Below are 26,058 nucleotides of genomic sequence, written 5' to 3'. Positions count from 1 at the left end.
GTTGTTGTTGTTGTTGTTGTTTTAACCCTATGTGACTGACTATTTAAAGAAAAGAAAGACAAAAAGAACTGAAACTCCACCAAAATATTGTGAATGGAGGTAATATGGAAATATCAAATCCCTCTTGACCTGACATCCAAATGAGGTCTTGGCAGAGTTGAAACTGATATGATATTTGTTTTATATTCACTTATTTCAAATTATAAAGACCTTTAACTTAAGGTATACAACAAATATTGCACGTCTGCCCGTCCTGGGTGAGGGATCCCTCCTCTGTTGCTCACCCTGAGGTTTCTCCAATTTTTTCCTGTTAAAAGGGTTTTCTATGGAGTTTTTCCTCAGTCGATGTGAGGGTCTAAGGGCAGAGGGTGTTGTTATGATGCCATGTAAAGCCCTTTGAGACAAACTGTTTGTAAAAACGGGCTATACAAATAAATTGCCTTGCCTTGCAACTGCTCCACCCCAGACTCCAGAAACCCCCACCCTCAGAGGCCCAGCAGCTCTGGGGTTTCCAAAGAGGTCAGCTGACATTTTCTGCTCCCTATTGTTTAGTCTATAGCACCATCCTGTGTTAAGTTCAAGAAGGTTTCAGGAGAGGACAGCTGCTATACAGAGACACAGGATGCTCAAAGTCCAATATTTAGTCAAACAATAACCTCCCCTGTCTGTGTGCTTCCTAGTTGAAGTGTCAACAAGTTTGAAACTGAAATGATGGCAGTGTGTTTGATCCTTCTGTTTTTCTTTTTCTTTTCTTTTTTAAAACACATATCATGTATGACAAATTCTGACTTCTGTGCGTAGCTGCAGCATTGATTATCAAATGTGTCAATAATTAAATCATCATGAGAAACCAAATATTGCTCATTTTCATGCTGTTGTATTGGCACTTTTGAAATAAAAATCATATGATCTCAGTCAGTGTTGCCATCATTGTTTGATTAGTTTTGAAATTAAACAATAAAATGAAATGAAATTAAACGATAAAATGAAATGAAACAACTCCACTTTTATAAATTAGTTCACAAACACATTTTATTTAATCAGTCAGAGAAGAGAGACAGTTACACAAGTTCATGCTATCATGTGTCACCATGCAGTGTCCTGTAAACAAATTGATCAGAGAGAGAGTGTCATAATACTCTATTTTAATTTGTGTGAACGAAACTTTTATTCAATAAATCTATTCTTTTGTATGACAGTGTCAACCATTCAAAAACACATTTCAGATTTCACACTCATTTGCAGTCAGAAAGTCCAAATCCAAGACAGAGCCACTCGTTGGTGAACTCCACGAAACCTGGTCCTTTGGTGAGTCCACTTCCTGTACAGACAGGAAACACAGGGGTCAGGATAAACACTGATTGGATTGTGGTTGTTAGGATATTGACTCAGTTGCTTAATCTGTTTTTTTTTCTCAGTTTAGTCAACAAAAAGCTGAAGCTGTACCTTGTATGATGTTGTGGAGGTTACAGTAATTGGTGCCGTTATCAAAGAGGCTGTACCAGAAAGCCGACATGGACGAACCCTGAACAGCACCAAAGAAAACATAAATTAATTAATTACATTACACTTTTAAAGTTCTTTCTATAATGAATAACATATAACTGATGATGATTAAGATGAATTAGATGTGTAAATGTTTCTCTTACTTGTATGTGGCAGCCCATGCCCATAGATATGCCGCTCATGGTGAAGTTCACGCTCTCGATCTGACCGACCGCAGAGGTGTGGTTGGCCTGAATTAGGAGTGCGCTCACTGGACCGAGCTGGAAAACGAGCACAGAAAAATCTTAATGTAAATTTGCATTAACTACATAAAGAGTAAAAAGTTAGTCAATAAAATAAACCAGTAACTAATGTGTGAAGTTACTCTTTATCAACTTTCTTACCTTGTATGAGCCCATTGCTTTAATCTGAGTCACGATGGCCATTTTGACTTGCTCACATGGCACTGCAACCAACCTGGGAACAGAGAGAGTAAAACATATTTATAGCTTTCTATCTATCTATCTATCTATCTATCTATCTATCTATCTATCTATCTATCTATCTATCTATCTATCTATCTATCTATCTATCTATCTATCTATCTATCTATCTATCTATCTATAATGGAAAATCAAATGAAAAACTAAATTCTTGCCAGACGATCTTGCAGAAGGCATGTGTCGTTTCTGTCGTTTGGCCGTGCATGATGAAGCACGTTCCAAGAAAGAGAGCACAGGCCACAACCAAAGTCCTCGCGGCCATGATGAAGTTTGTTCCTTGTCCCTGAGGCAATGTTCTCACAGACACTGTGTGAATGTTTCTGTCGTTGGGAGTTTTATACAGAAAGTGGCATGAAAAGGAACATCTTGGGCCTGTCACATGGGCCCGTGGAAAAGTGATTTGCGTGACACGCATGAATGGCATGCCATCTCTCAAACCAGCTCATCAGAGGCCGATGCGGACAAATGTGCCAGTTTGATTGACCAGTTTGATCGACCCTAAACTTACAATTATGATCCTCAAACTTTATGGGAAGAACTTTAATATGAAAACAAACTTAGCTTGTTACCAAAGTCAAGTCTGTAAAGAAATCCAGCTCAGAATAACTGGCCTGAAAACTGACCTGAACCGTATCTAATGGCTTTGGGATGAAGTGTAACGCAGACTGAGAGTTGGGCCTTATCACTCCACATCAGGCTGACCTCACTAATGCTGTTGTAGGGTGACTGGGAGCAAATCCTTACAGTCAACATCTCTAATACCTGTGGTCTTGAAAGGAGATGCAACACTTCAGGTGTTGACATATTTTTGGTCTAGTAATGTTTATAATTATGTTGATTCGTAGTTACTCTGAAGGGTCCCTCCTCCTGACTGAATAAAACTTAGATGAAAGCGTAATGTTAATTACATTTTCTAGTCTGTGTATCACCACCAAACATGTGCATCTGCTTAAACGCTGTAATTCAGGGTGACGTTTGCAATTCATCAGTTTCATTGTTCCCATAATTCAGGATCGCACTGGTATTTCTTGAAACAAACATGCCTATTGATTCACAATGCTGGTGGGCACTTGACGGCCTATAATCGGCGTGAAAATGAGATAAAGAGCAGAAACAACAGACACGACACCAGACCAAGCCACTGGCATTTATTGTCATTCATGTCATTTTAAATTGACTGAGAATAGCCCAGTCCGCCCTCAGGCCAGAGCACTACCATGTGTATATCTCTACTTTCGAGTAAAGTGCTTTATATGCTTGTTAAGAGTCGAAAATAAATATATAAAAGCAGTTCAAGCACCATTCATAGGAGTGGTCTACCGAGTGTTGTTATTTATAATGGTTTAGATAATTATATTTCACAGTAACTCTACTGTAAAACATGTGCCTCCTCTCGGTCTGCAGAGGGCACCAGATCACAACACTCTGACTTCCTCCTCTACCTCCCACTGACCTGTTAGAGCCTTTTTCTTTCAATTCAATATATATGGAAAATTCTGTATGGAAACACAGTTAAAAAACAAAAGGAAATGCAGTGTTTAGCATTAATTTAACAGTGAGTTCAGAGCATATAGGCCGTAATTTTGGTTTACATTCCTAAACATGATTTCTTTTGTATCAGGACTGATCAACAAACCTGGTAGTAAAATCACGGCAGAGTCCCAAAAAATGACAAAAACTCAAATTCTCTTTAATATCTGAGCTGTTCAGGCCACAGGAGAGAGCGCTGTTTTAGTCATCCCCTCTCCTTGAGAACCTCCCTGTGTTTGTGTCCAGCCAAAACAACGTGTCGGCCATGCAGATGAATGAAAGTGACCAGCTTCTCTTGTCGCTAATGAGGAACCCTGCAGTGGGATGCTGCTCATGAGTAGCAGCACTCCAAAAACTAATTTACCATTGGTAGTCTGTTTCGAGTCTGCAAATTCATGTTGCATCCCTGCTGCCTTCAGACATCACAGTGGCTGATGTTTTTCTGTTTATTGTCAGCAGCATTGCTTATAATATGTTAATGTAGTAGCTTGTGGTATTTGCCAGTTTTATTTCACAGATCAGTAGTTTGTATTGAGTTTCAATACACTGTATATTTCTAAATTCATTTCAATTTAGTAAAGTTACAACACAAACTACTGTAAAGGTCTTTAAAGTGCTCGCAGTTAAGTAAAGTTTATTCTGTGGCACCTTTCAAGATCAGGTGATTCACAAAGTTCTCAATAAAAGATCAAAGCAAATCATAAAAAGTGCTAAACTGACAGAAATAGCTAAATCCACAGATCTCGATTGCTCAGCTCTTGTTTTCAAACAGGTTTAAAAAGAATTACACTTCATTTAAACCCTTATCACCTTCCACACCTTAGCTAATAAAGGCCAGAACATTTCATCCAGGCTAGAACATGAAAAGTGAACACAGTATGTTTCCCTTAAATCGCAGCTGCTGCTCTGTTCTTGTCATCTCGCCGACCAACGGATGGCACAGACATGCGCTACAGTATGGGGATGGTCGTGTGCTCAGCCATTTGCAGAGATGAGATGGTCAGTGCAATGGTGAGTGTTCACAGGGCAGTTCCCTGCAACAGCAGACCAAACGCTGCCGCGGGGACCATCTGCTCAGTGTACAGCACAGAAACAAAGAGTCACAGTCTGTCTCCCAAACCCTGCATCATCTTCACATGTTCTCGTCAAATTACTAAAACATGATATTTGCCAGATTTTTAAAGGACAGCTCATTACCCATTTGCCAGTGACTGAATTTAAGACTCCAGGCCTGTAATTTGTTGTGGTTATGTAAATCGGTAAGTATATTAAATGACTTGTGCTTTCAAGTAAAACTATTAAATTCCACTTTCTAATATCTACCATTTATAAAAGGTTTAGAAATTCAAACTAACCGCTTTACAAAATAATAGCATGCCAAATACAGTATTTGTCAAGTTAAAGACAGAAATGTTGCTGTTTCCAGGCCAAGGTTGTGTTCATCTAACCCTCCAGGTGACTCTTTGACCTCTGACCACCCCAAGTCCATCCATGAAGAGATCTTTAACATTGACAACCGCTGCCTTGATGGATAATTGTAACTTTTTAATAAAGACGTTAACATTTAAAGGTCCAATGATTTTCTAACATTTTGTCTGTTAAAATGTCAGAAACTCTCTCTTTATCAATGACTTTATCAAATAATTGTAAGGTTAAGATGTTAATTCAAATTGTATATTTAAGTTAATTCAGTGAAAGTACATGCAGTGTATATGCAGTTAATTATTTACATATTTATGTTGATACAAAGTATATTTAAATGTGCATCTTTAAAGTACAGTTTCAGTAACCTCCTGAATCAATCTCTGCTTATCCTACTCAGGCTGAGTCCTCCTCGTCACTGATTGGTTAGTTTCCTACCACGCGAATAGAGAAACAGGAAGTTTTTTTCCCCTTTTCTTCAAAAACTTTATCGTTCAAAATATTTTTACAGTCTGAAATGAATAGGAAATAAGGAATTTGTATTAAAATATTTAGACAAATTAAATTAAATTAAGTTAAATTAAATTAAATTAAATTAAATTAAATTAAATTAAATTAAATTAAATTAAATTAAATTAAATTAAATTAAGACAGTCTAACTGTTGAAACTCTCGCGATGTCTGGCACCTCTCGCGATATATGGTCCTAATCTGTGAGTGGCAGATAGTCTGTGTGTGTGTATGTGTGTGTGCTGCTCGGCTGGTGCAGAAGACGAGGCAGCGGATCGATCAAAGCAGGTACTACAAGGTCAGAAGTGTGTTTCAGGAGTGGAAACAGCGGAAACACGTCAAAGTTTAAGCTGATGAAAGTGTTGGTCTCGCTCGTGCTGTTCCTCCAACTTTTCTCTTGTTTCATTTTCATGTTGCAGTGCTTTCAGAAAACGCAGCTGTTTGCTAGTGAACTAATGCTGAGCTGCCTGCAACAGTTGCTCACATCTTGCAAAACAGAGCACATGGAGTAAACGGGAGGACATTTAGATTACCGTAGATAGGCCTGTAGTTAGACACAGGCTTTCATGAGGATTTGCATTTTGCACTTTGCAGTTCAAAGGTCTCGGTCCTGCACTGACGATGACGTCACCCTGGTCAATGAGTTGCAAACACACCCCTCTGTTGTAATGATCCGCTTAAAGGAATAGTTCAACATTTTGGCAAATTGGCCCATTGCCATAATCCCTATAGTTTTAGGAGTAGGTTCGTCACCTTTAATTGCAGTTTAGTTGTTTTCAAGGTAAATTCATGCAAAACGTGCATAAGCCATTCATGCGCAGTTTTTCGGCAAGCAGTCTCTGCATTTGTCTCAAAAACTCTGTCTTGTAACATTCTGTTATTATCTCATAGCGTGGTGAATGTGCAGGTCACAACTTGTCCACCAGAGCGTTTTGGAGTCGTTAGATTGTGCATTTGATGAGTTTGATGAGGGAAACCAAGAAATCCCATTAGCCTCCGTAGTGTAGCTCTGAGCAGCTCTGCTCCGCCGCTCTAAAAATAGCTTGCACCAACAATTAAAGGTAACGAACATACTCCTAAAACTATAGCGATTATGGCAATGGGCCAGTTTGCCAAAATGTTTAAGTATCCCTTTAACCAGCTTTATCAGGTGTGGTATTTTGTCTCAGCTGCAAATAAATCACTGATTTCACTGTGTCGTCTCAGGTTGAGGCAGCAGCATCATGTCAACGTTGAGCGGGAAGGTCCAGACCGTCCTGGGTCTGGTGGATCCGGACCAGCTGGGCCGCACGATGACCCACGAGCACCTGACCATGACCTTCGAGTGCTGCTACTTCCCTCCTCCGCCGGGCGACGAGGCGGTGGCGGAGAACCCTTTCCAGATGCAGCACATGCACTGGCTGAGGCAGAACCCCTACAGCTGCCACGAGAACCTGCTCCTGCAGCAGGAGGTCGGCGCCGTGCGGGACGAGCTGCTGGTCTACAGGAAGGCGGGCGGGGGCACCATCGTGGAGAACACCACCACGGGAATCGACCGGGACCTGCCCACCCTGCGGCAGTTGGCCAAGGACACCGGGGTCCACGTCGTTGCAGGAGCAGGGTACTATGTGGACTGCACCCACACTGAGGCCACCAAGAAGATGAGTGTGGAGAAGGTGTGGCCAGAGTCTGACACCAAGTGATGCTGCAGCTAGTCTCGCACACACTTTTGTCATGAAACTTAAAGGGATAGTTCACCCAAAATTGAAATTTCACTCATTATCTACTCACCCTCATGTTGTCGACTAAGGGCTGGGAGAAGTTTCAGAGTCCTCCGTGGCTTCTCTGAGTTACAGGGGGTCTCGGCGTAGCAGTGCATGTCCATATAATGGTTGCAAATGGATACCAACTGTCTTCGTAACAAAAAGACACACCAAAAAACATCCAAATACCTCCATGCTGCTCGTATGTAATGTCCATCTTGTATTGAAGCCCCGAAATGCGAAATTGTCTATTTATTAAGTCTATTTTTCAAGCTTGTTTGTAGCGGAAGCTCCTCTTTCCGGTTCGTCAAATTTGGACGAACCAGGATCTGTCCTCTTCCCAGTTCGTCCAAATTTGACGAACCTGGAAGAGGAGCTTCGAGAAGCTTCCGCTACAAAACAAGCTTCAAATTAATTTAATTTAATTTAATAAATTTTTTTCGGGACAATTTCGCATTTTGGGGATTCAATACAAGATGGGCATTACATACGAGCAACATGGAGGTATTTGGATGTTTTTTGGTGTGTCTTTTTGTTACTAAGACAGTTGGTATCCATTTGCAACCGTTATATGGACATGCACTGCTACACCGTCAGAGAAGCCACGCAGGACTCTGAAACTTCTCCCAGCCCTTAGTCGACAACATGAGGGTGAGTAGATAATGAGTGAAATTTCAATTTTGGGTGAAGGGATAGTTCAACATTTTAGCAAATTCGCCTATTGCCATAATCCCTATAGTCATAGCAGTAGGTTCATTACCTTTAAATATCGGTGCATGTTGTTTTGAGATCCGCGGGGCAGAGACACGAGTTGCTCAGTGAACATAATGGAGGTGAACGGTACAGGTCCGCTGTCCCTCATCAAACTGATCAAATACGCAATCCAACAACTCCAAAATGCTCTCATGGACAAGATGTGACCTGCACATTCACCACACTACGAAATAATAAGAGATGGAGTTGTTTTCAATGCAAATGAGTAGCCAGAACTACATTCCAGACATGTGATTTGGACTGAGTCGAGTATTTGCTTCATGTGTTGTAATGTTAATATACATGATTATTTCATAGCGTCTCTGCCCCGTGGTTCTCAAAACAGCTTGCACTGACAATTAAAGGTAATGAACCCACTGGTGAATTTACCAAAATGTTGAACTATCCCTTTAAAACTAGTTCAAGTAAACTGTAGAAGCTTCATATTTGAGTTATTGTTGAAGTTTTTATTTTTTATATGGCTTTTATTGTTTTTAATTATTGACACTTGAATGTATAAGCTCAACATTGTTGTTTCTTGTGTGTTAAGACATTTGAACTTATCATCGTTTGCTCTGCTACATTGTAAATTACATCTCTACCTGAATTACCTCAACCTAATTAATGAATATGATGTCGTAAATTTCAGTCATAAGATAGGAAGAATGCATCAAGCGTGAATTAAGAGATGAAACAGAGAAGTGTCATATTCTTACAATGTTTTCATGTTTAATTAACCCCTTGATTTCCTGTGCATCAGCTCACAGACATCATCGTCAGCGAGGTGCTCCACGGTGCAGACGGCACAGACATCCGCTGTGGTGTGATCGGAGAGATCGGCACCGGCTGGCCCATCACCGAGAGCGAGAAGAAGGTGCTGAGGGCCACGGCTCACGCTCAGACTCAGCTCGGCTGCCCCGTCATCATCCATCCCGGCAGAAACCCTGCCGCTCCGGCTGAAGTCGTCCGGATTCTCCAGGAGGCCGGTGGTGACATCAGCAAAACTGTCATGTCCCACCTGGACAGGTGAGACAACCCTGACTGCATTTGAAATGAATTAACAGATTTTATTGACTGTGTCTTCAACTTTTTTTTAAAAATACAATTTTTATTTTTATACTCTTTTAAGTCTCAGAGTTGAGGCCACATTGTTGCTACTTGTAACACTAGAGTCTGTTTCTCTCTTCGGTTTTTACTTTGAATAAATGTTGAAATTGATCGTTTATAGGTTTCAAAACATCTCTACATTAATTTATTTCTGTACGTGCTGGAATAAAGCAGCTGTTCTGAGAAAATCTGTAAGATTAACAACGAATTTGCAATTTTTTCCTTGTTCATCTATTCACATAACATCACTGAAAACAGTTTTTGAGCTGCACTGTAAAATATGTTTACCATAAAACAGCAGGGATCTGCATCCTCTGTATACACATGTTGTTTAAACGGATGTTTTCTTTGAAAAAACATTCCAGTTAAAAGAAGTGAAAACAAGTGGAAACTCTTGTTTTTACACAACAGAATAACTGAGTCAGTGTTTTTGCGTTGCTTCTACTTTGCATGATTAGGAAATTGAAAAAAAACAAGGCATTTCTTTCTTCTTTCTGGTCTCTTCCTGCAGGACCATATTTGATGAGGGTGAACTGCTTGAGTTTGCTAAACTGGGCAGTTACCTGGAGTACGATCTGTTTGGGACGGAGATGCTGAACTACCCGTATAACCTGGAGCTGGACATGCCCAGCGACAGCCAGAGAGTCAAAGCGTGAGTATCACCGGTCTGAGTCAAATGTGGCTTTTCAGAGTGACTTTGCTTCTGGTTTGATTTCACTTTCCTATAATTTAAGAGAATCTCATGACACATCATGTCACTAACTGGGTTTCCATCCAAGTCGTATCGAATTTAAAAGCGGATTTTGTGAAAATGCGCAAAAAGCAAATGCGAATTTATGACCGTTTCCATTCATTATTGTTTTGCGATTATTGGGAGAGGAGGAGTGCGCCGTGAGATTACGTCATAAGAGAGCGTGATATCCAACAGTTGACACTCAGATAACACTCAACATCATGGACAATTTACCTTTATATATATATATATATATATAATGGGTTACGGAGCGTGTTTGTGTTGCGGTGCAGAGACGAGAGCTGGGAGACCGGGGCTCAATTCGCATAATCTGTTTCCATCACAAAAACTCACATTTTCATTTAATCGATACGCTGACAAATCCACCCCCTCCAAGCATATAAACTTTTATGCGCATTTACTGCCTTTATTCGAATTTCTGGCGTTTCCATTGAAGTATTTATTCGCAATTTTTGAAAATGCGAATAAAAAAAGGTGGATGGAAACGCAACTAGTGTGTGCATTTTATGTAGGGAAAAATGTAGTTCTTGTGTTTAACCTCCTGTATCCTACAGCTTATTGATAGAAACTGTGAGATACTGATCTCCCACCACAGAGAAGAGAGGAGTGTGTGTGTGTGTGTGTGTTTGTGTGTGTAAACAGTGACGACTGAGTTTTGTCACATTCTGGCCAGAATCTTGTTTGCACACACATGCGCCAGGTTTAGTAACACATGAAGGCCAATTTGCGAATGACGCATGTTGAAGCGTAAAACTATGAGTGATGTTAGTTGTTCAAGTTTCTTTGTGTGTGTTCAGCTTGGCGTTCCTGGTGAAGGAAGGCTACGAGGACAAGATTGTAATCGCACACGACATCCACACCAAGAACCGCCTGACCAAGTACGGAGGCCACGGCTACTCTCACATCCTGAAGAACATTGTGCCCAAGATGCTGATGAGGGGCATCTCGCAGCACCAGGTGGATAAGATACTCATTGACAACCCCAAACACTGGCTGACCTTCAAATAAGATAAGAAGAGACGGGAGGCGGCCGTTGTATGCAATGTAGCGTTTATCTTCACATGATGAATGAACAATTATTAATTTTTCGTATCTTTGCAATAATTACAGTCCAAAGTGAGTCATGAATGTGCATTTGGGCCCCTAAAAAACCAATAAGCTCACAGCATCTTTGTCTTAAATGTGAATGTTCTTAAATTTTCCAGCAAAGCAAAATGTTTTGTAATTTTATCTGAATAATTACAGGCTGTGGTTTCATCCAGGTGGAAGAGTTTATACAGAGCACCCATATTAATTAAAGCTTAATTTAAAATTGTGATTATACGTTATTCACTTTGTAAGCAAATTATATAAAGGAGCCTCTCAGGATCACAGTGCCTCTCATTAGCAGTCTTGTTTTGGTCCCATTAATGCCACAATTAAAAGCAAAACAAAAAACACATTTCCGGCTGAAATGTGAAAGCAATCTAAGACAAATATTCCCGCTCTGCGGAGGTTTTGTCGACAATGGTGCTGACAAATTCGCCGCTAATTGATTTTTCAATTGCAATGTCGGTGTCGTTGCTGCCGTCTTTGTATTTCTAAGTGACATTTCTGCAAACACGCTGTATGGAGGGGGAAATAATGAGGGTTTTTAGTAATCAGTATGCTGCTCTGCTCTCGACACGTTGCGGCTGTGTTAGATGAGTTGTCCTGTTGCCCCTCAGTGGGTGCCTGGGTGTCTATGGGAGGCTGACTGTCTGGCAGGTCCAGATGAAGGACACGTTCTCCTCTCACCTGGGAACAGGTGGCTTCACAGGGTGACTTCACCACATGATCAATGGCGTGATTGCCACAGCTGACTGGTGCGCCGTGAAAAACTATATAACTTTGATTAATCTTCCAGCGAGGATGACAAAAGAGTGAGCCAGAGAGGATTTCATTTTACACTGTATTTTACATTCTAGCCAACAGTCTTTCTATCTGGGTGGGGGTGGAGGGGGGGCTTAACAATCAGCGGGCAGATCGATGAATGTTGTTGATCTCGAGGAAACATTTCTGTCCATATGACTGTCCAGCTTTGTGACGGTGACTAACTATCCGACCACCCTGTTGCCCCAACCAGCTGTCGCGTTGAGACAGACGAGAAAAATGAGTTGCGATGATCAGTTTGTGGCAGTGCTTCAATGTGAACATCAGAATGGCCCTTGTTACAGATTTCTACTGCTCTTTTAAAGTTTTCTTTTCTTTTCTTTTTCTTTTTTTTTTGTATGCTGCACAGAGTTAAACTTTTGATAATCATGCATCATCACTACATCTTTGAACATCTTCACCCAGAGTGCAACAACTATCACATATTTTTGAGAAATAAAGCACACGCATGGACTAACAACACTGTGAACAGAGTGGTGATTATGTGACTAATCATTTTAGCATCTAAACTTCAGTATTAAAAGTCAATACGTTGAACTTTTAATCTACATTCACTCAGTATGTGTTAACCACAGCAGCTACAGTATGTTTCACATCAGCAAACTTAAATTGTGGAGCTCGAGTTCATTCATGTGCACTAATCAATCTGACAAGGGTACAAGTCAACGCTGTACAAAGTAAAATTCATTATTACTATCCTGTAATGACACTGTGAACGCATCGCTATTGCAAAATACAGTCCTTGTCTCTCTTTTTTTTCTCCACATGACCTCCTCCACATCTTCTTTCACTCTTTTTTGCAATATGGAGATGTTGAGCTCTGTCTCTAATAATCCATCTGACACTGAACTGAGAGACCGAGCGATGAAGCAAGCTATATGCAGAGCAGATCCCCCTCCCTCAGCAAGATCTCTTCCAGCTTTTCAATCAGCGTACAACATGAAGCCGGAGAAGGTGCTGTACTTGTTGTTGTTCCCCCCGTGTGCCTTCCCGCCGTCCAGCTTGATGTATATCTCGTCCCCGGGCTCCAGGTGTAGGACCACACTGTTGCTGGCGTAGTCGTAGTTCTGGTCTGCGTCCTGGGCGATGGCGCTGGCTCTCACCTGGAAGACAAAAGTGTGATTTCTGGTGGTGAAACGGGTGCGGACAACTTATGAGAGACCTGTCTGTTTAATTTCATTCTTAAAATAACCCTAAAACAACTCTTTCTTTCTTTTTCTTTTACTTCAAAATGTGTGTGGGGTGCATTCTGCCAGTGTCCCTCTGTGCGCAGCCATGCGTAAAACCTGTGCGTAAAAATGTGGGAATTTAAATTTGCTACTACAATTAGTGCGTCTTTGGCTTTTTTTATCGTACAAAACACCACGAAGTGCTGAGTGAGTAAAACTCCACCGTGGAGCGTCATACCTGGTTGTTCTTACAGAGGTCAGCCCACATGCTGGTTCCGTCTCCGCCCCGCATCAACACATGGTAAACAAAGAAGTAAATTCCCGGTATCGAGCAGGTGAATTTCCCTGTGGCGGGGTCGTAGTGGTTGCCAAGATTTGTGACCACGTCGTCGAATTTCAGCACCTCGTATCCCTCGTGCTGCTTCTTCAGTCCTGCATAAAACGCAATCTTTGGGACCGTGTTGTAAGTGGCAGCGCTGATGGCACCGTTGGGCCCATTTATTCCAGGTACTCCGGGTGGACCCTGGGGACCCGGTGCGCCTCTGTCCCCGGGCGGACCTGCAGGACCGGGTGGTCCGGGCTCTCCGGGCGGACCCCTCGAGCCCACCTTCCCGGCGCGCCCCGGCTCCCCCTGAGGACCCTGGATGAACGTCGGAAGCGACTGAACCAGTCGGTTGTCTTTGATCGGGTTCGTCGCCTTGGCCGTGGCCGTGGCCGCGGTCCCGTGGGAGTCACAGACCATCTGACAGGATCCGAGCATCTCGTAGCGGGCAGGAGTCCCGGCGGAGTTCACCACGACCGGGATCAGAACCACCAACACCAGCACCAGCGCGACGCCACAAACACCAGTTGCGATCATCTGCGCTCTGCGGACTCGCGGTGTTCTCCGGAGTGGATGGTCTTCCAGCCTGCTTGTGGGCGATATCTTTGCAGAGATGAGAATCTGACCCGGTCTTCTATTGCACTGCAACTTTTGGAGGCGAAATAGTCATTTAAATGTCCATGCGCAAAAGTAAGCATCCACAATCTTTACGCGCTGCAATATCCGTCTAAGTGGTTCATCTCCACTTTCTCACCGCGAGGAAAACAACAGCAAAAGACTTTGTGAGAAGGGAAAAAAAACACACTAAACAATCTGCGTTTAGTGGTTGTGTTTCACAAAGTCAGCCGCACAAGTTTCTGCCCACCACCGTGCCACAGGAGAGAATGGGCTAGAAATTAAGCGTAACCCGCTTCAGTGTTTGGAGAGTGAGGGGAGGGGTGGAGGTGATGGATGGGTTGGAGACCATGCATTTCTTCAATCAAAAGAGAGAAAGTGAACAACATACAAACACCGATGCAACTTTGAAGCTTTGAAACGTGACATCCTTATTTTATGCGCTTGTTTGTGAAGCCAGGAGGTGAAGTTTGGATCATCTCCACGGGCTTTTAACACTCTGATTGCGACGTTATATCCAACAACATGTTATTAACAGTTATCCAAACAGCTTTAAAGGTCTTGAGCATAATTAGGCTCATTAAAGACCAAAAGCTATACTCCTTTGGCACCTGGTCACACCTTAGTGGTTCCCTGTGTCCAATTTATCATTTGGAGAAAATCTATAGAGCCAGTGAAAGGAAGGAGGGAGTCACTAGGAGCTGGCAGTGAAGGATGACTTCACACAAATATACTGATGAAACACTGAGGCATTTAAAGAGAAACTAAAATCAAATCACACAACCACCAATATTAATTTACCACCTGCAGCCGTAAAGTTAAGAAATCTAAACTGTTGGTGCTAGTGTAAGTCAGTACTAGTGCTAGTGTAAGTCAGTACTAGTTGTCTTAAAATGTAGGCTACAATTTAATTTCAATTTATTCATGAAATAATCCAAGACCTTATTGATTTTTAAAGATTTGAAACAAAATGATAAAACTTCAGCACAGTGGGTTTTTTTTTTTTTTTTTGTCTGAGCTTTGAGTGATGAAAGGCTAATTCCTCATGAGGAGGGCAGATGATGATATGCACATAAATGCAGAGGCTGTCACTCTGTGTCCACGGCACCTCTCGCCAGGTGGAGAGATAGATGAACAGGAAGGAAAAACATGGAGAGCCTTGTTTGTCCAGGAGGAGGAGGAGGAGGAGGAGGAGGAGGAGGAGGAGGGTGGGCTGATTGCAGAATGAAAGAAAAAAAAAGGAAGCTCAAATGGAATAATGTTTTTTTTTTTTTTTTTGGTTTGATTCATTAAAATGTGCCAGAAACAACTGTTCACTCTCAGCAAGGCGTAGTTAAAAGTGCTATGATAAAATAAATATAAAAAAGATCAGCTGTATATTTTGACAATAAATATAAAAGATCTAATTTTCTGTGATTTCTTTTAATATAAATATATGCACTTGAATAATAGGTTCAACACGTACAAACCTGTGCTGCATAATTGCAGACCCCCTACCCCCCCTGTCATAATGCCTACTCTATACATCACTCATGGAAAAGAAATACAGAGAAATATATCAATGTGAGACATGGACATGCCTGCTGAGACTCATTATCCAAATAATAAGTGGATGGAAATTCAATTTTGTTATATTTTCTAATATCCATTTACATTGAATCTTGATTTTATCTTGGTTTCTTAATTTGAAGACATCTTCATAACCTCTGTGATCCATCATGTAAAAAGGACTGAGGCACAGATAAGCATGATGATTAATTGCCAAGCTAACGATGAAGCAAACGCTATAGCATTTGAGTGATATGAAGTAACGCAATGTTCTGAGGAGGTTACACCAAATATTGCCATATTTGTGTTTGCTGCATTGGAGAAGATGAATGAGAGTGCATCAGATATCGAGATCCAGAAATCATATATTGAATGCATGAGCAGAACATACAGTATACTGCCGATGTGTGTAACATGCAGAGCAGCTGACATTAGTAATGAATATATTCTGGGATACTTTAAGGAGTGAACATGATTTTTTTTTTTTAAACTAAGATCCTAAGTGGTGTCAGGTATAGTCTGGTCTAACATAACAAGACGTATCTCCACAGCGCTTTGTCAACACTGGCCTGGCTGCAACCATTATCATTCTGCTGGAGCAGAGAGCAGAATTACCGCCTCCCAGTTTTATGCCTCCATCAACCAGCCAACTTGCAGGAAATATGGGTCCAATCTCTCCTTCCCGAGTTAGAGCAATGAATAATAGCCAAACGTGTCTTCATTGCAATGTCACAGTGACGTCGGCCTTTGACCATTTGGATACAAAATGTCATCAGTTTTTATCTTATTTGTGTTAAACGGTGTCATAATTAATGTGTGATGTGTTATTATGCGCATAAATGTGTTTTTATGAGATCATGGTGACCTTGACCTTTGTCGACCAAATTCTAATCATTTCATCCTTGTTAATCCTAATCCCATCCTGATCAATGTTTGTTCTGGATGCAAAGAAATTCCTGATGTATCACAGTCACAATGTGAAGGAGGTTACGATCACCTTGAACAAAAATCTAATCAATCCACAGCTCCAGAGAGAAGTTAAATAATGTCACTTGAGCGCAGGATATCACGTTTAAGGAGGCTCTAATCAATGATTTGTATTATGTAATGTGACGTGTGAAATTGTCGCTTGTGGTGAGTGAGTGGGTTCCCTCAGCACTAGGAGGCATTTTAGAGCACTTTCAGCTCATTGTTTTGGTTTTATAACAACAACATTACTGTGTTGGTACACACCATCAGTGTCACGTCTGATGTCCACAGTTTCCACTAAAAACAGCAGCATGTTGAGCTTTAAAATCCACTGTATAGATTTTTATAGCTCCATAATTAGCACCACAGTTACTCACAGTTAGTATCTCTCACTCCTCCATCTCCGTCCTTCCTTCCTGTCCTTAATAGTGGGAAGTGTAAAGTATTTTCTATTGTACTTTTGTGCCAGTAATTTAATCCCTGTTAAAATTCAAGCCACTTAAATACAGACAGTGCAGATAGAGCTTTAAAGGAAAACCATGTTTCTTCATCTTCTTACCAAGTGATGGAGATTTCAAAAGCCCATTTGTTGGTTTGTCTTCCTTCTTATTGATTTTAAGGAGCATGCAGCCCAGCTGATAGAGGCTGATGTCACATACTTCTGTGCACGAGTCAGGATTTATCACATGGATCAGAATATGGCAGTTGTTTTTGATTAAACCCAATGGATGACACAGCAATGAAGCCAAATCATCTTGATTGCCCCCTAGTGGCAGGCTGCAGAATAGGCCATGAACCATGCCCCCCCCCTCTCCTTGTTAGCCAGACATGTAAAATACATTAACATTTTATGATTAGTTATCTGATCGATAAAACTGCAGTTCAACATCATGATTGACAGCTGTGATTGACTTGTAGCCTGGTCAAGCTACTTTCCGATCACGAAGGCAAAGATTGACAGAGCTCAATATTTTTGGCTTCATTTTTTGTACAGTGGGAAGAAATGGAGATGGGTCATCCATCTTCAGATACAGTCATTGATTAAACTATAACTACATCCTCTCAGTCCTGATGACGTTTTTAGTTTTGGATACAGTTGCATGAATTATCCTTAAATCCATAGCCTATAAAGTCTGAACTTGCATTGCAAATAATAATGTCCTCACTACATTTAAAACATCTAAATCTTCAATTTTTTAAACAGAATTTAACACATTTTAGGTCAGATACATCTATGCCGGTATGCTTTTCACTCTTACCAGGACATATATTAGCAAGCTAGTTGGTTCATTGAACAACCTGGCAGTGACGTGTGTAAATATGGAGACATAACTGCATAATAACTGTGAACTCCTTGCATTTATTTACTAATGTTAAAAGTAGGAAAAGTCCTAACTTTAATGACATGTGGTGCAACTGGCTCCAGATTAGTTATTGTGTTTAACTCTTCATAAATATCTTAAGATGTATTTTTTTCTCCTAACCTTTAACTGTATCCTTGTTATCTGTAGCCAATCATGATACAATTAATATCATGGCCTAAGAGAGAAATATTTTTATTTTTTAAAAAAACTATGTGAAAGGGGGACTTTATTATTACGAAAAATATTGATTGGAGAGTGGATGCTAAAAACCAAGACATATAAAATGTCTCCTCATAATTTCTCAAAACAAGATCCACTAATTTGTATTGGTTGTGTTGACATATTTTGTTTCCTGTTTCCAGCATCTTTCCAGCTGACAGTAGTTTTGGAGGGCGATGCATGTGAGCTGAAACACATCATAATTCATAAAGGAACACGTTTTCTGTGGGATGGTCGCAAAGTGAGAAATAGAATAGTATATAATGGAAAAGCATATAAAGACACACATGCACATGCACGCTCACACAGTGGGACATACTGTGGTGCTATGAGTCAGTGAACACTTGTTAGTGGTCAGGCTCTTTCCCTCCAGTTGGCACAAGCCTCCAGTGACTCAGGGAGACTTGTCGACCAGGAGCCAGAGTGAACAGCAGTGTCAAAACACACCAAAAGCTGTGGGAAGAAGACGCTTGTACTTGTATTAGAAATATTTTCACAGTATCACACCAACTGATTCAGAGTGTTTGTTTTTTTTCTTCTATTTTTGAAAAAAGATAACAACCTTGTATATGCGTCCAAAGTTGACTTTCATCGCTCTTTTCCAGCACAAAGATCTTAGTTACCCAGCTCACCTCTTGCCTCTGTATTGAAAGATTCCTCTGGTGGTGGAGAGTCCTGACAGGTTGTTTTGAGTTCTCGGCTTTGGAGTTCATTTACAACCAGTCAAGCAGGAGTCCTCGGGGAGCCTGATGATTTTTGACATCCGGACAAGCAGATGTTCAGAGGACATGAATAAAACATACAGCCCATCTGACCACAGGCCGAAGACTTTGCGAGTGTCTAATGAAATATGAGGCGTGATTCCAATTCACGCACTACAAAGAAATACCTTTGTCAGTAAGTGTGATGCTGCATGAAAAATGTATGACATTTATGTAGCCTGACCTGGGTGGCTAAGCAGGGTTCATTTGTGGTTATGACAATCAAAGCTGAGACAGGTTCGTCAAACAATCTGTGCGTTGAATGGAAAAGAAACTGAATGAACCTCTCATTACCGGCCTAGGAACACAAGCAGAAATATTATGTGACCACTGACATCCGAGTGTTTATCAACTGATAAAGCACCATGTGTGCCGGGCAGTGATAAGATGCATGTCCCCTGTATACTTTTCACACGTATACTGCTCTTTCAGAATTTGTGTGTTTATTTTTCTTTCCTACAGAAATGCCAGTGAAAAGGCTCGACTCCACAGTTCAGCTCAGCGGGGGGATAACAGAATGCGCTACCACACCACCCACTCAAAGCTGGTCCTGTAAGGTATTTAAGATGGATAAGCAATCACAATCGTCCAGGGTGGGACTTCAAGTTGCATGCTGGAGATCAGGGCTTTTCATTCAAGTAAAAATCAAGGTGTGATTGGTGATTGTTTTGTTTAATTTTGTTATTTGCTTTTTAGCAGACAGGCTAACAATTACCTTCAGACTTTGATTTTCATTGGTGTGCATGTCCTTGTGTCAGTGTGCTGCTGTTCTTGTCATTCTTTATTTTTCAGCAGTGTGGGAGGAAGTGATTTCCATGTAGCCTACTCTGTTCTTGTATGCTTTTCTGACAGATTACTATTCACTGAGTATTTGGTCTCAAATGCGACAAGTGGGGGAAAAAATACAAAAAGACATTCAGGCTGTTCATATTTTTCGAGTACACCTGAATTCGAGAGAAAAGAAAGACTTGAGATTTTTATTAAAGCCACTGCGAATATGCCATTGTCGCTCTCTGTGTGTGTCCTATAGCGCATCCATGAGGACAGTTTATGAACTATATCAGTGTTTCATTTATACATTTATCATCAATCTTATTAAATCTTCTTGGCAAGTCAGTTTTGTCTTTGAGTCTTAAAGGTCTCATGCAAAGTCTTAACAAATGACTAAGGCTAAGCAAACAATACATATTTGCAGTAATAGTCAATCTGAACACTTTTTTGTGTGTTGTGAGGTTTTAGTTTATGTTTTTTTGTATTTCCATTTGCATTTTCAGAACCATGTTTCTAGGGCAGCCTCCTGACTTTTTCTCCGATTGTTAATTTCTAAAATAGTTTCTAAAATATTAAGTTTGTTTTTTTTCATTAGCTGGCATATTGTCACTGTCTCTTTTTCAAGACTCAGTTATGTGCAAACTGTACTATTGCCACATATAGCTAACATTAACAAGTTTCCTTATACTTTTGATATAATTAGCTGAAAGTTATGCCATTTTAAAAGGTTTTGAAAAAAAAAGAAGTTATCATATCATATGTAAATGATCATAACACATCTGACAACATTAAGCACTGAAAGAGTCAGTTTCAGTTGTTCTGTTTTAAACAATCAAATAGTTAAAATCAAAAATGAAACAAATATCTACGTAAGGCCTTTGAGGAAATGCATGGCCCTGCATTCCAGGAGTATTTTGATTGCTCACAATAAAACTTTATGTATTGCAACCTGGAATACAGGATTACAACAAAGGATTATAACAAAACCAAATCCCCCGTGCAATAACAACAACATAAAAAAAAATAAGTAGATTGATTTTCATGGAGATGTCAATCGATGCACTGTTTCGCTGATGGCATCAGAGGGTGGAGTGTCACATTTTCTGCCGATGAGATTGAGCGGCAGTGAGGGGCTTAGTGGCAAATACAATCGAGGAGTGTAAACATACCGAGGGCCGCAAGAGGCCGATCAATGCCTCCAGTCTGGGATTGATTAATTACCCCAAGAAAGAGACTGAGGTGTGAGGGCACCAGAGAAACCTGATCAGAACAAGATTTATCACCCAATCTCTGTATCATCACTCCCTCCGTCTCACTGTTTTCTCTCCTTTTACTTCTTCTTCCAAATCTGCCCTTCTCCATTTTGTATTTACTTGTGTGTGTGTCATGTGAAAATGTGAATCACACTTTACACTTTACTTACATTTTGTTTGGGTCGAGAAATAGAAAAAAAGATTTAGGTTTTGCTAACCTTAACATGTTCAAAGTACATATCCTGCAAATATCAAAGAAAAACAGTTTGAACCAACTGAAAAACGGAAGAAGAAAAAAATCAACAAACATTAGCTTTAACATTTGTAGTAAATAAAATAATGAACACAGCATCAACAAATATTTTCCAAAAGTGCGGAAATTTCAGTTTCCAAGGTCAACATTAGCTTTTTCCAAAGAAAAAAGGGGATATCCGCACACTGTATTAAAGCTCCTATTTATTGGATAGCCTACTTGCTTGCAACATTATCTTTTTAACAACATCTGTAACAAATGGTTTTGTTTTCAAGGGCACATCAAAGGAATAGTATGTGTTTATTTTTATGTTGAACCAATTTAAAGGGATAGTAGCATTTTTTTTAAAGTGGGGTTGTATGATCTACAAATAGCCCCTAAGTACTTTAAAGCAGAACTATGCAGGATTTGGGCTGTAATTATTGTGGCTCAGAGTCACTGTGATGGTTGAGTGACCTGTTATGAAGTGAATGGGGTCTAGGCCAATGCGCTCACCCCCCCCACTGGCTGAAAACCGCACTTGCAAGATCAGTCGTCCGTCTCGGTGTTACAAATCTCGTCAATGGATAGAAGTATCGCGAGAAACTGCCTTACGGCAGTACGAGATAAGACCGCAGATGACGTCATGCATGTCACGAATCGTGATTGGTTTGAGTTCGGAAAGTCGGAGGAAACCATGGAAACATGAAATGTTTACTGATGAAGTTCAGCTTGTGGCTAACGGGGAGCTAATGCTAACACAGATACACACACCATGGGTCTTTTATAAGATAATGTAATACATCATGACACACACACACACACCTTCGCGTTTTGGAACCTTTATTCCTGTGTGTGTATGTCTGTGTCTTTGTGCCTGTGTGTGGCTGTATTAGCGTTAGCGCCGTGTTAGCGTTAGCTCCGTGTTAGCATAGCGTTAGCTCCGTGTTAGCATTAGCTCCGTGTTAGCATTAGCTCCGTGTTAGCAGGGCTTAGCAAACAGCAGTAAACACAAGCACGTGTAGGGGGGGTGGAGGAGGTGGCGGCGGCGAGTTTTTTTTTTTTTTACGACAGTGACATGTGCCTACCAGAACTGTGGGGGAGCTCCGGAGAGGGAAAAAAAGAGAAACCAACGAAGGAGCGAGCTATTTCCGGCCTACCTGCATAGTTCTGCTTTAATTGCAGTAGAAGACTCTCTACACTCCTCCCGTTAGTAACGCCAGCCCATAGCCCTGCCCAGAGATTTACAACATACAGTGTTGTGAATGGACCCAAAGAAATGGCCTATTTTCGCTGCCTAAAAGAGGTTTTACGTGAAAAAAAATACACAGTTCCATTGTTCGCTATAATATAATTTTTTCCAGCCTTTCAAAGTGCAGGAAAAACACAGTTTTTATTTGGACCTAACCAACTCACGTATCCCTCCGGCCCAGGGTTAGCGCCCCCCAACCAGCAGTTGGTTAGGTCCAAATAAAAACTGCATTTTTCCTGCACTTTGAGGGGCTGGAAAAAATTATATTATAGAATATAATGGAACTGTGTATTTTTTTTTCAGGTAAAACCTCTTTTAGGCCACAAAAATAGGCCGTTTCTTTGGGTCCATTCACAACAATGTATGTTGTAAATCTCTGGGCAGGGCTATGGGCTGGCGTTGCTAATGGGAGGAGTGCAGAGAGTCTTCTACTGCAATTAAAGTACTTAGGGGCTATTTGTAGATCATACAACTCCACTTTTTAAAAAAAATGCTACTATCCCTTTAAGCTAATTTGTTTCTGGCGGTATTAGTCCTACATTTATTGGGTAAATATGACAGTGGTATCATTTTTCATGTCCAAAATGTGACCCACGATCCTCTTAAGCAACATGCCATATCTCCCAAAGGTCTGTCAGCTTCCTCAATAGTTGTTGTTTTCTAGGTTTATATTTGTTTCAATCTGAAAGAACAAAACCTTTAAAAAAAAAAAAAGAAAAGAAAGAAAAAGAAATGTCCATAATATGGAAACAAATCAAGCTCACATTCAGAAACATCCAAACACGTCAGGGGATGCAGAAATCTCATTGTTTTAAACTGAGATGTACAATTACACAGCAACTAAATGCAAATCACTGTATTCAACATAGTGATTGCAACAACAGAGTCCAGCACGTCATGCCTTCATGAAAACAATGCAGCTGTTGATTGGAGATACTGATGCTTCGTCTGACTCACTCACACCAGTTCCATTTACAGCACGTTTTAATTGTTTTAATGATAACATGCAGGACAAAGATAGAAACAGACCTGGATGATTCAGTATTTCTTCTGTGGACTTTTTTTGTTTCCAAATTGGTGAGACTGACTTCACAGAATGATACATTTAAAGAGTCATCTTAACAAACAGTAAATCCTCCATACAAGATAATTCCACTGAGTCATTCAAGCAAAAAATAACAAAAAGGGGAAAAAAATGCAATCATGACAGGAAAGATTATATCTCAGTGCTTTTAGATGCAGAACTGAAGCCCCCACATTTTTTTTTTGCCAGATATATGTTTTAAATAAAAAATCTTCCAGCTCTGTACCGATTGAATTTACCTTCCACATCAGCTGCAGGGCTTAGGATGTTTGACGTCATTTTCCTTAGATTTTATCAGCCAAAGGAAGTTCCACGTGGGCATTTTATTGGCTGATGTAAGGATTTTTAGAATCAATATGTTAAAATGTGATTTTCTTTTTAGGTTAATAAATAAAGCCTCTCTCCGCCTGAACGTTCTTGGCAACATGAAGTAGGCAGCCTTTAGGGCTTTGTTAAAGCTGCTCTAATCAATATTTTCCTATTAGCAAGTTGGATGACAAGGTTACAGTAGGCTATGTGTTTATGAAAGGGAGGGTGTCACTTGTTGTAGTGGAAAACCCACAGAGAATTAATCTGCAGGTAAGTCCAGCCCTATACAAAGCGATTTAGTGTCTTTCAGCTTGTTATAGGGTCACCGCTCAATGGTTCAGTCTCACTGCTCTTATAAGCATATTTTCCACACATGACACTGTTTTTATGAGTAAATAAACATAAAAAAAACAAATGAATAAATACTCACTGGACACTATCTGTCTGTCACCAAATGACAAAACTATAGCAACTTGCTTATAAGACAGATATTTCCCTCAGATGTTGGTGGGGACCCAAAGTGGAGCTAAAAGGAGAGTAAATAACTGGGTCTGTAATTCACAAATTCTCAGCTCCTAACTCAGCCTAAAATTAGCTTCAGAGTGATTTAGGAAGTTTCTGAGAGCAACTCTGAGCAAGGAAGGGACAGAAACTTTTATCTTAGTGGGCAGGTGTGGACCTGACCACGTTATAGGGATGACTCATTCTTTTTTAAGCTCTGATTGGTTGTTAGAAAGAAGGAGGGGGAACAAAACCCAAATGCAGCCCTAGTGATGAATGGACAGTGAAATTCATTGATCATAGAACTTAGTTATTATGAACAACTTAAAGCAGAAGTAAGCGGAATGTTTGTGTTAATATAAGTCTTAAATAGTTATATCTTCCGACAGCAATCACTTACATAGAGTGTTTGGTCTGAAACACGGGTCTGTCAGTCACTCTGCTCTGCTGTAAGCCGAGGAGAAAACTTTCCTTGTATCCTACAACCTTTATCCAATGAGGAGAGAGAACGGCATAAAGGGGCGGTCCTCTCTGTGTGCAGTCAAGGGATGCGTGTGAATGTGGTGACGTAGGGACGAGGGCGGGGACTGCTAACTCCATCGGCTGACAAGAAGTTAGCCACAACAACCGGATCGCTTACTTCTGCTTTAACAAAGTAAATTGTTACACAGATTTAAAGGAAGCTGCAAATTATTCGAACATTCAGTGCAGTGTTCACATGCCGATAATTATTAGATATTTATTTATTACTCATGTTTAATCACCATGCTGGTCATTTCACATAGGCTATAACGGTTTGAGAGGGAAATTCAGCTCCAGAGTTACAGCGAAAGCCAAAGGGCAGACACTGGAACACATTGCGCAGCAAATTAATGTATCACTGAGTGAGCAGTTAACATCAACAACACCGGAAAAACTGCTGTGTCCATGAATGTCCATTTATGAGCCTGCAACATGTTGACATGTTCGAGGAATTCAAAGATTTTTCTTATTACATCAGCTACTTATACCCTGATTTATAGTCAGCAGGTGATTGAAACACAAGTCCAAAGGAACATGAATGTTCTGTGTGATATGTATGGCTAACACGTTCAACATATCATCAGTATAGTAATTTATGATTGTTATCGATTTGCTTTTGGATATGTTTGATTGTGTTTACTTCTTTACTTCTATTTTAATGATAAATACCTTTTGGCGAGGTAAAAATAGATGAGTTAAGGTTTCAAATACCTGGGTGTATCAGTCAAAGTGAAGAGTTGGACCAGCTGAACTGTCCACACATACAGACTATTGATCCCAATGTGATCCACAATTTCACAAACGGCACACGTTCACAATAAGCTGTTCCAGTCGGTATGTATCTCCTCATATAAGACTGTACACAGAGACTAGAGACTGGTCATTGTCATAACCAGGAGAGCCACATGACAGCGCTGATGTCTGATGCATGACTGGCTCTCTGTCACCCTACATCCTCACCCGAACTAATGATGACCTTTGATTCCCAAAAGATGTCAAGAGAAGAGAGGAAAAAAATGCAAACGTACCCAATTAATTTAGAGTGAAGAGCAGTGGAACGTGTGAGCACGTCATGCTGCTGGAGTGAATGGTGAGGTGCTCCAGGAAAGACAAAGCTCAGTATAATTAGGATTCAGGAGGCCCTTTGTCAAAGATAATTAAAGCTGACAGCCACTGTGGAGTAGAGAGGAAGAGAGCAGAAAACCCCTTCAAAGTACAAGCTTCACTTTAACACACCCTCTACATAGTCATTCAGTCTCTACAGCACACACACACACACACACACACACACACACACACACGCACACTCACACACAAGCAATCTGCAGTGCCATTCATCATCTGACCTGCTTGGAAAATTGCATACTAGGCAATAAAATAGACGACAGACTAATAGAGACAATAAAGACAGTTGTGGTATCAACACATCCGGTCCTTTGAGCCTGAATGAA

General features: G+C 40.6%; 3 protein-coding genes across 4 annotated transcripts; 1 reads left to right on the top strand and 2 right to left on the bottom strand.

Moving 5' to 3' along the window:
* Positions 1–1,155: 1,155 nt before the first annotated feature.
* Positions 1,156–1,979, bottom strand: LOC146970452 (uncharacterized). Its single transcript, XM_085804849.1, has 4 exons — positions 1,890–1,979; positions 1,650–1,766; positions 1,447–1,525; positions 1,156–1,321 (listed from the first exon to the last, which is right to left on the bottom strand). Exons 1-4 carry the CDS (start codon positions 1,929–1,931, stop codon positions 1,236–1,238), a joined length of 324 nt encoding a protein of 107 aa, XP_085660975.1. The 5' UTR covers positions 1,932–1,979; the 3' UTR covers positions 1,156–1,235.
* Positions 1,980–5,691: 3,712 nt separating this feature from the next.
* On the top strand, positions 5,692–10,818 carry pter (phosphotriesterase related). 2 transcript variants are annotated; one of them, XM_085804037.1, is made up of 5 exons: positions 5,692–5,737; positions 6,656–7,104; positions 8,705–8,970; positions 9,563–9,703; positions 10,603–10,818. In XM_085804037.1, exons 2-5 carry the CDS (start codon positions 6,673–6,675, stop codon positions 10,811–10,813), a joined length of 1,050 nt encoding a protein of 349 aa, XP_085660163.1. In that variant the 5' UTR covers positions 5,692–5,737; positions 6,656–6,672; the 3' UTR covers positions 10,814–10,818. The 2 variants fall into 2 exon arrangements, with proteins under 2 accessions (XP_085660163.1, XP_085660162.1); XM_085804036.1 differs by having other exon boundaries at positions 5,718–5,754; positions 6,666–7,104.
* Positions 10,819–11,255: 437 nt separating this feature from the next.
* Positions 11,256–14,117, bottom strand: c1ql3b (complement component 1, q subcomponent-like 3b). The gene is made up of 2 exons (XM_085804038.1): positions 13,124–14,117; positions 11,256–12,819 (listed from the first exon to the last, which is right to left on the bottom strand). Exons 1-2 carry the CDS (start codon positions 13,742–13,744, stop codon positions 12,640–12,642), a joined length of 801 nt encoding a protein of 266 aa, XP_085660164.1. The 5' UTR covers positions 13,745–14,117; the 3' UTR covers positions 11,256–12,639.
* Between the last annotated feature and the right edge of the window lie 11,941 nt (positions 14,118–26,058).

The sequence above is a fragment of the Trachurus japonicus genome, chromosome 17, assembly GCF_045865225.1.
Source record: "Trachurus japonicus isolate A0001 chromosome 17, Traja_1.0".
In the NCBI taxonomy this organism is placed as follows: Eukaryota; Metazoa; Chordata; class Actinopteri; order Carangiformes; family Carangidae; genus Trachurus; species Trachurus japonicus.
Note: the sequence above shows the minus strand (reverse complement) of the source record. Positions and strands in the feature narration are given on the sequence as shown.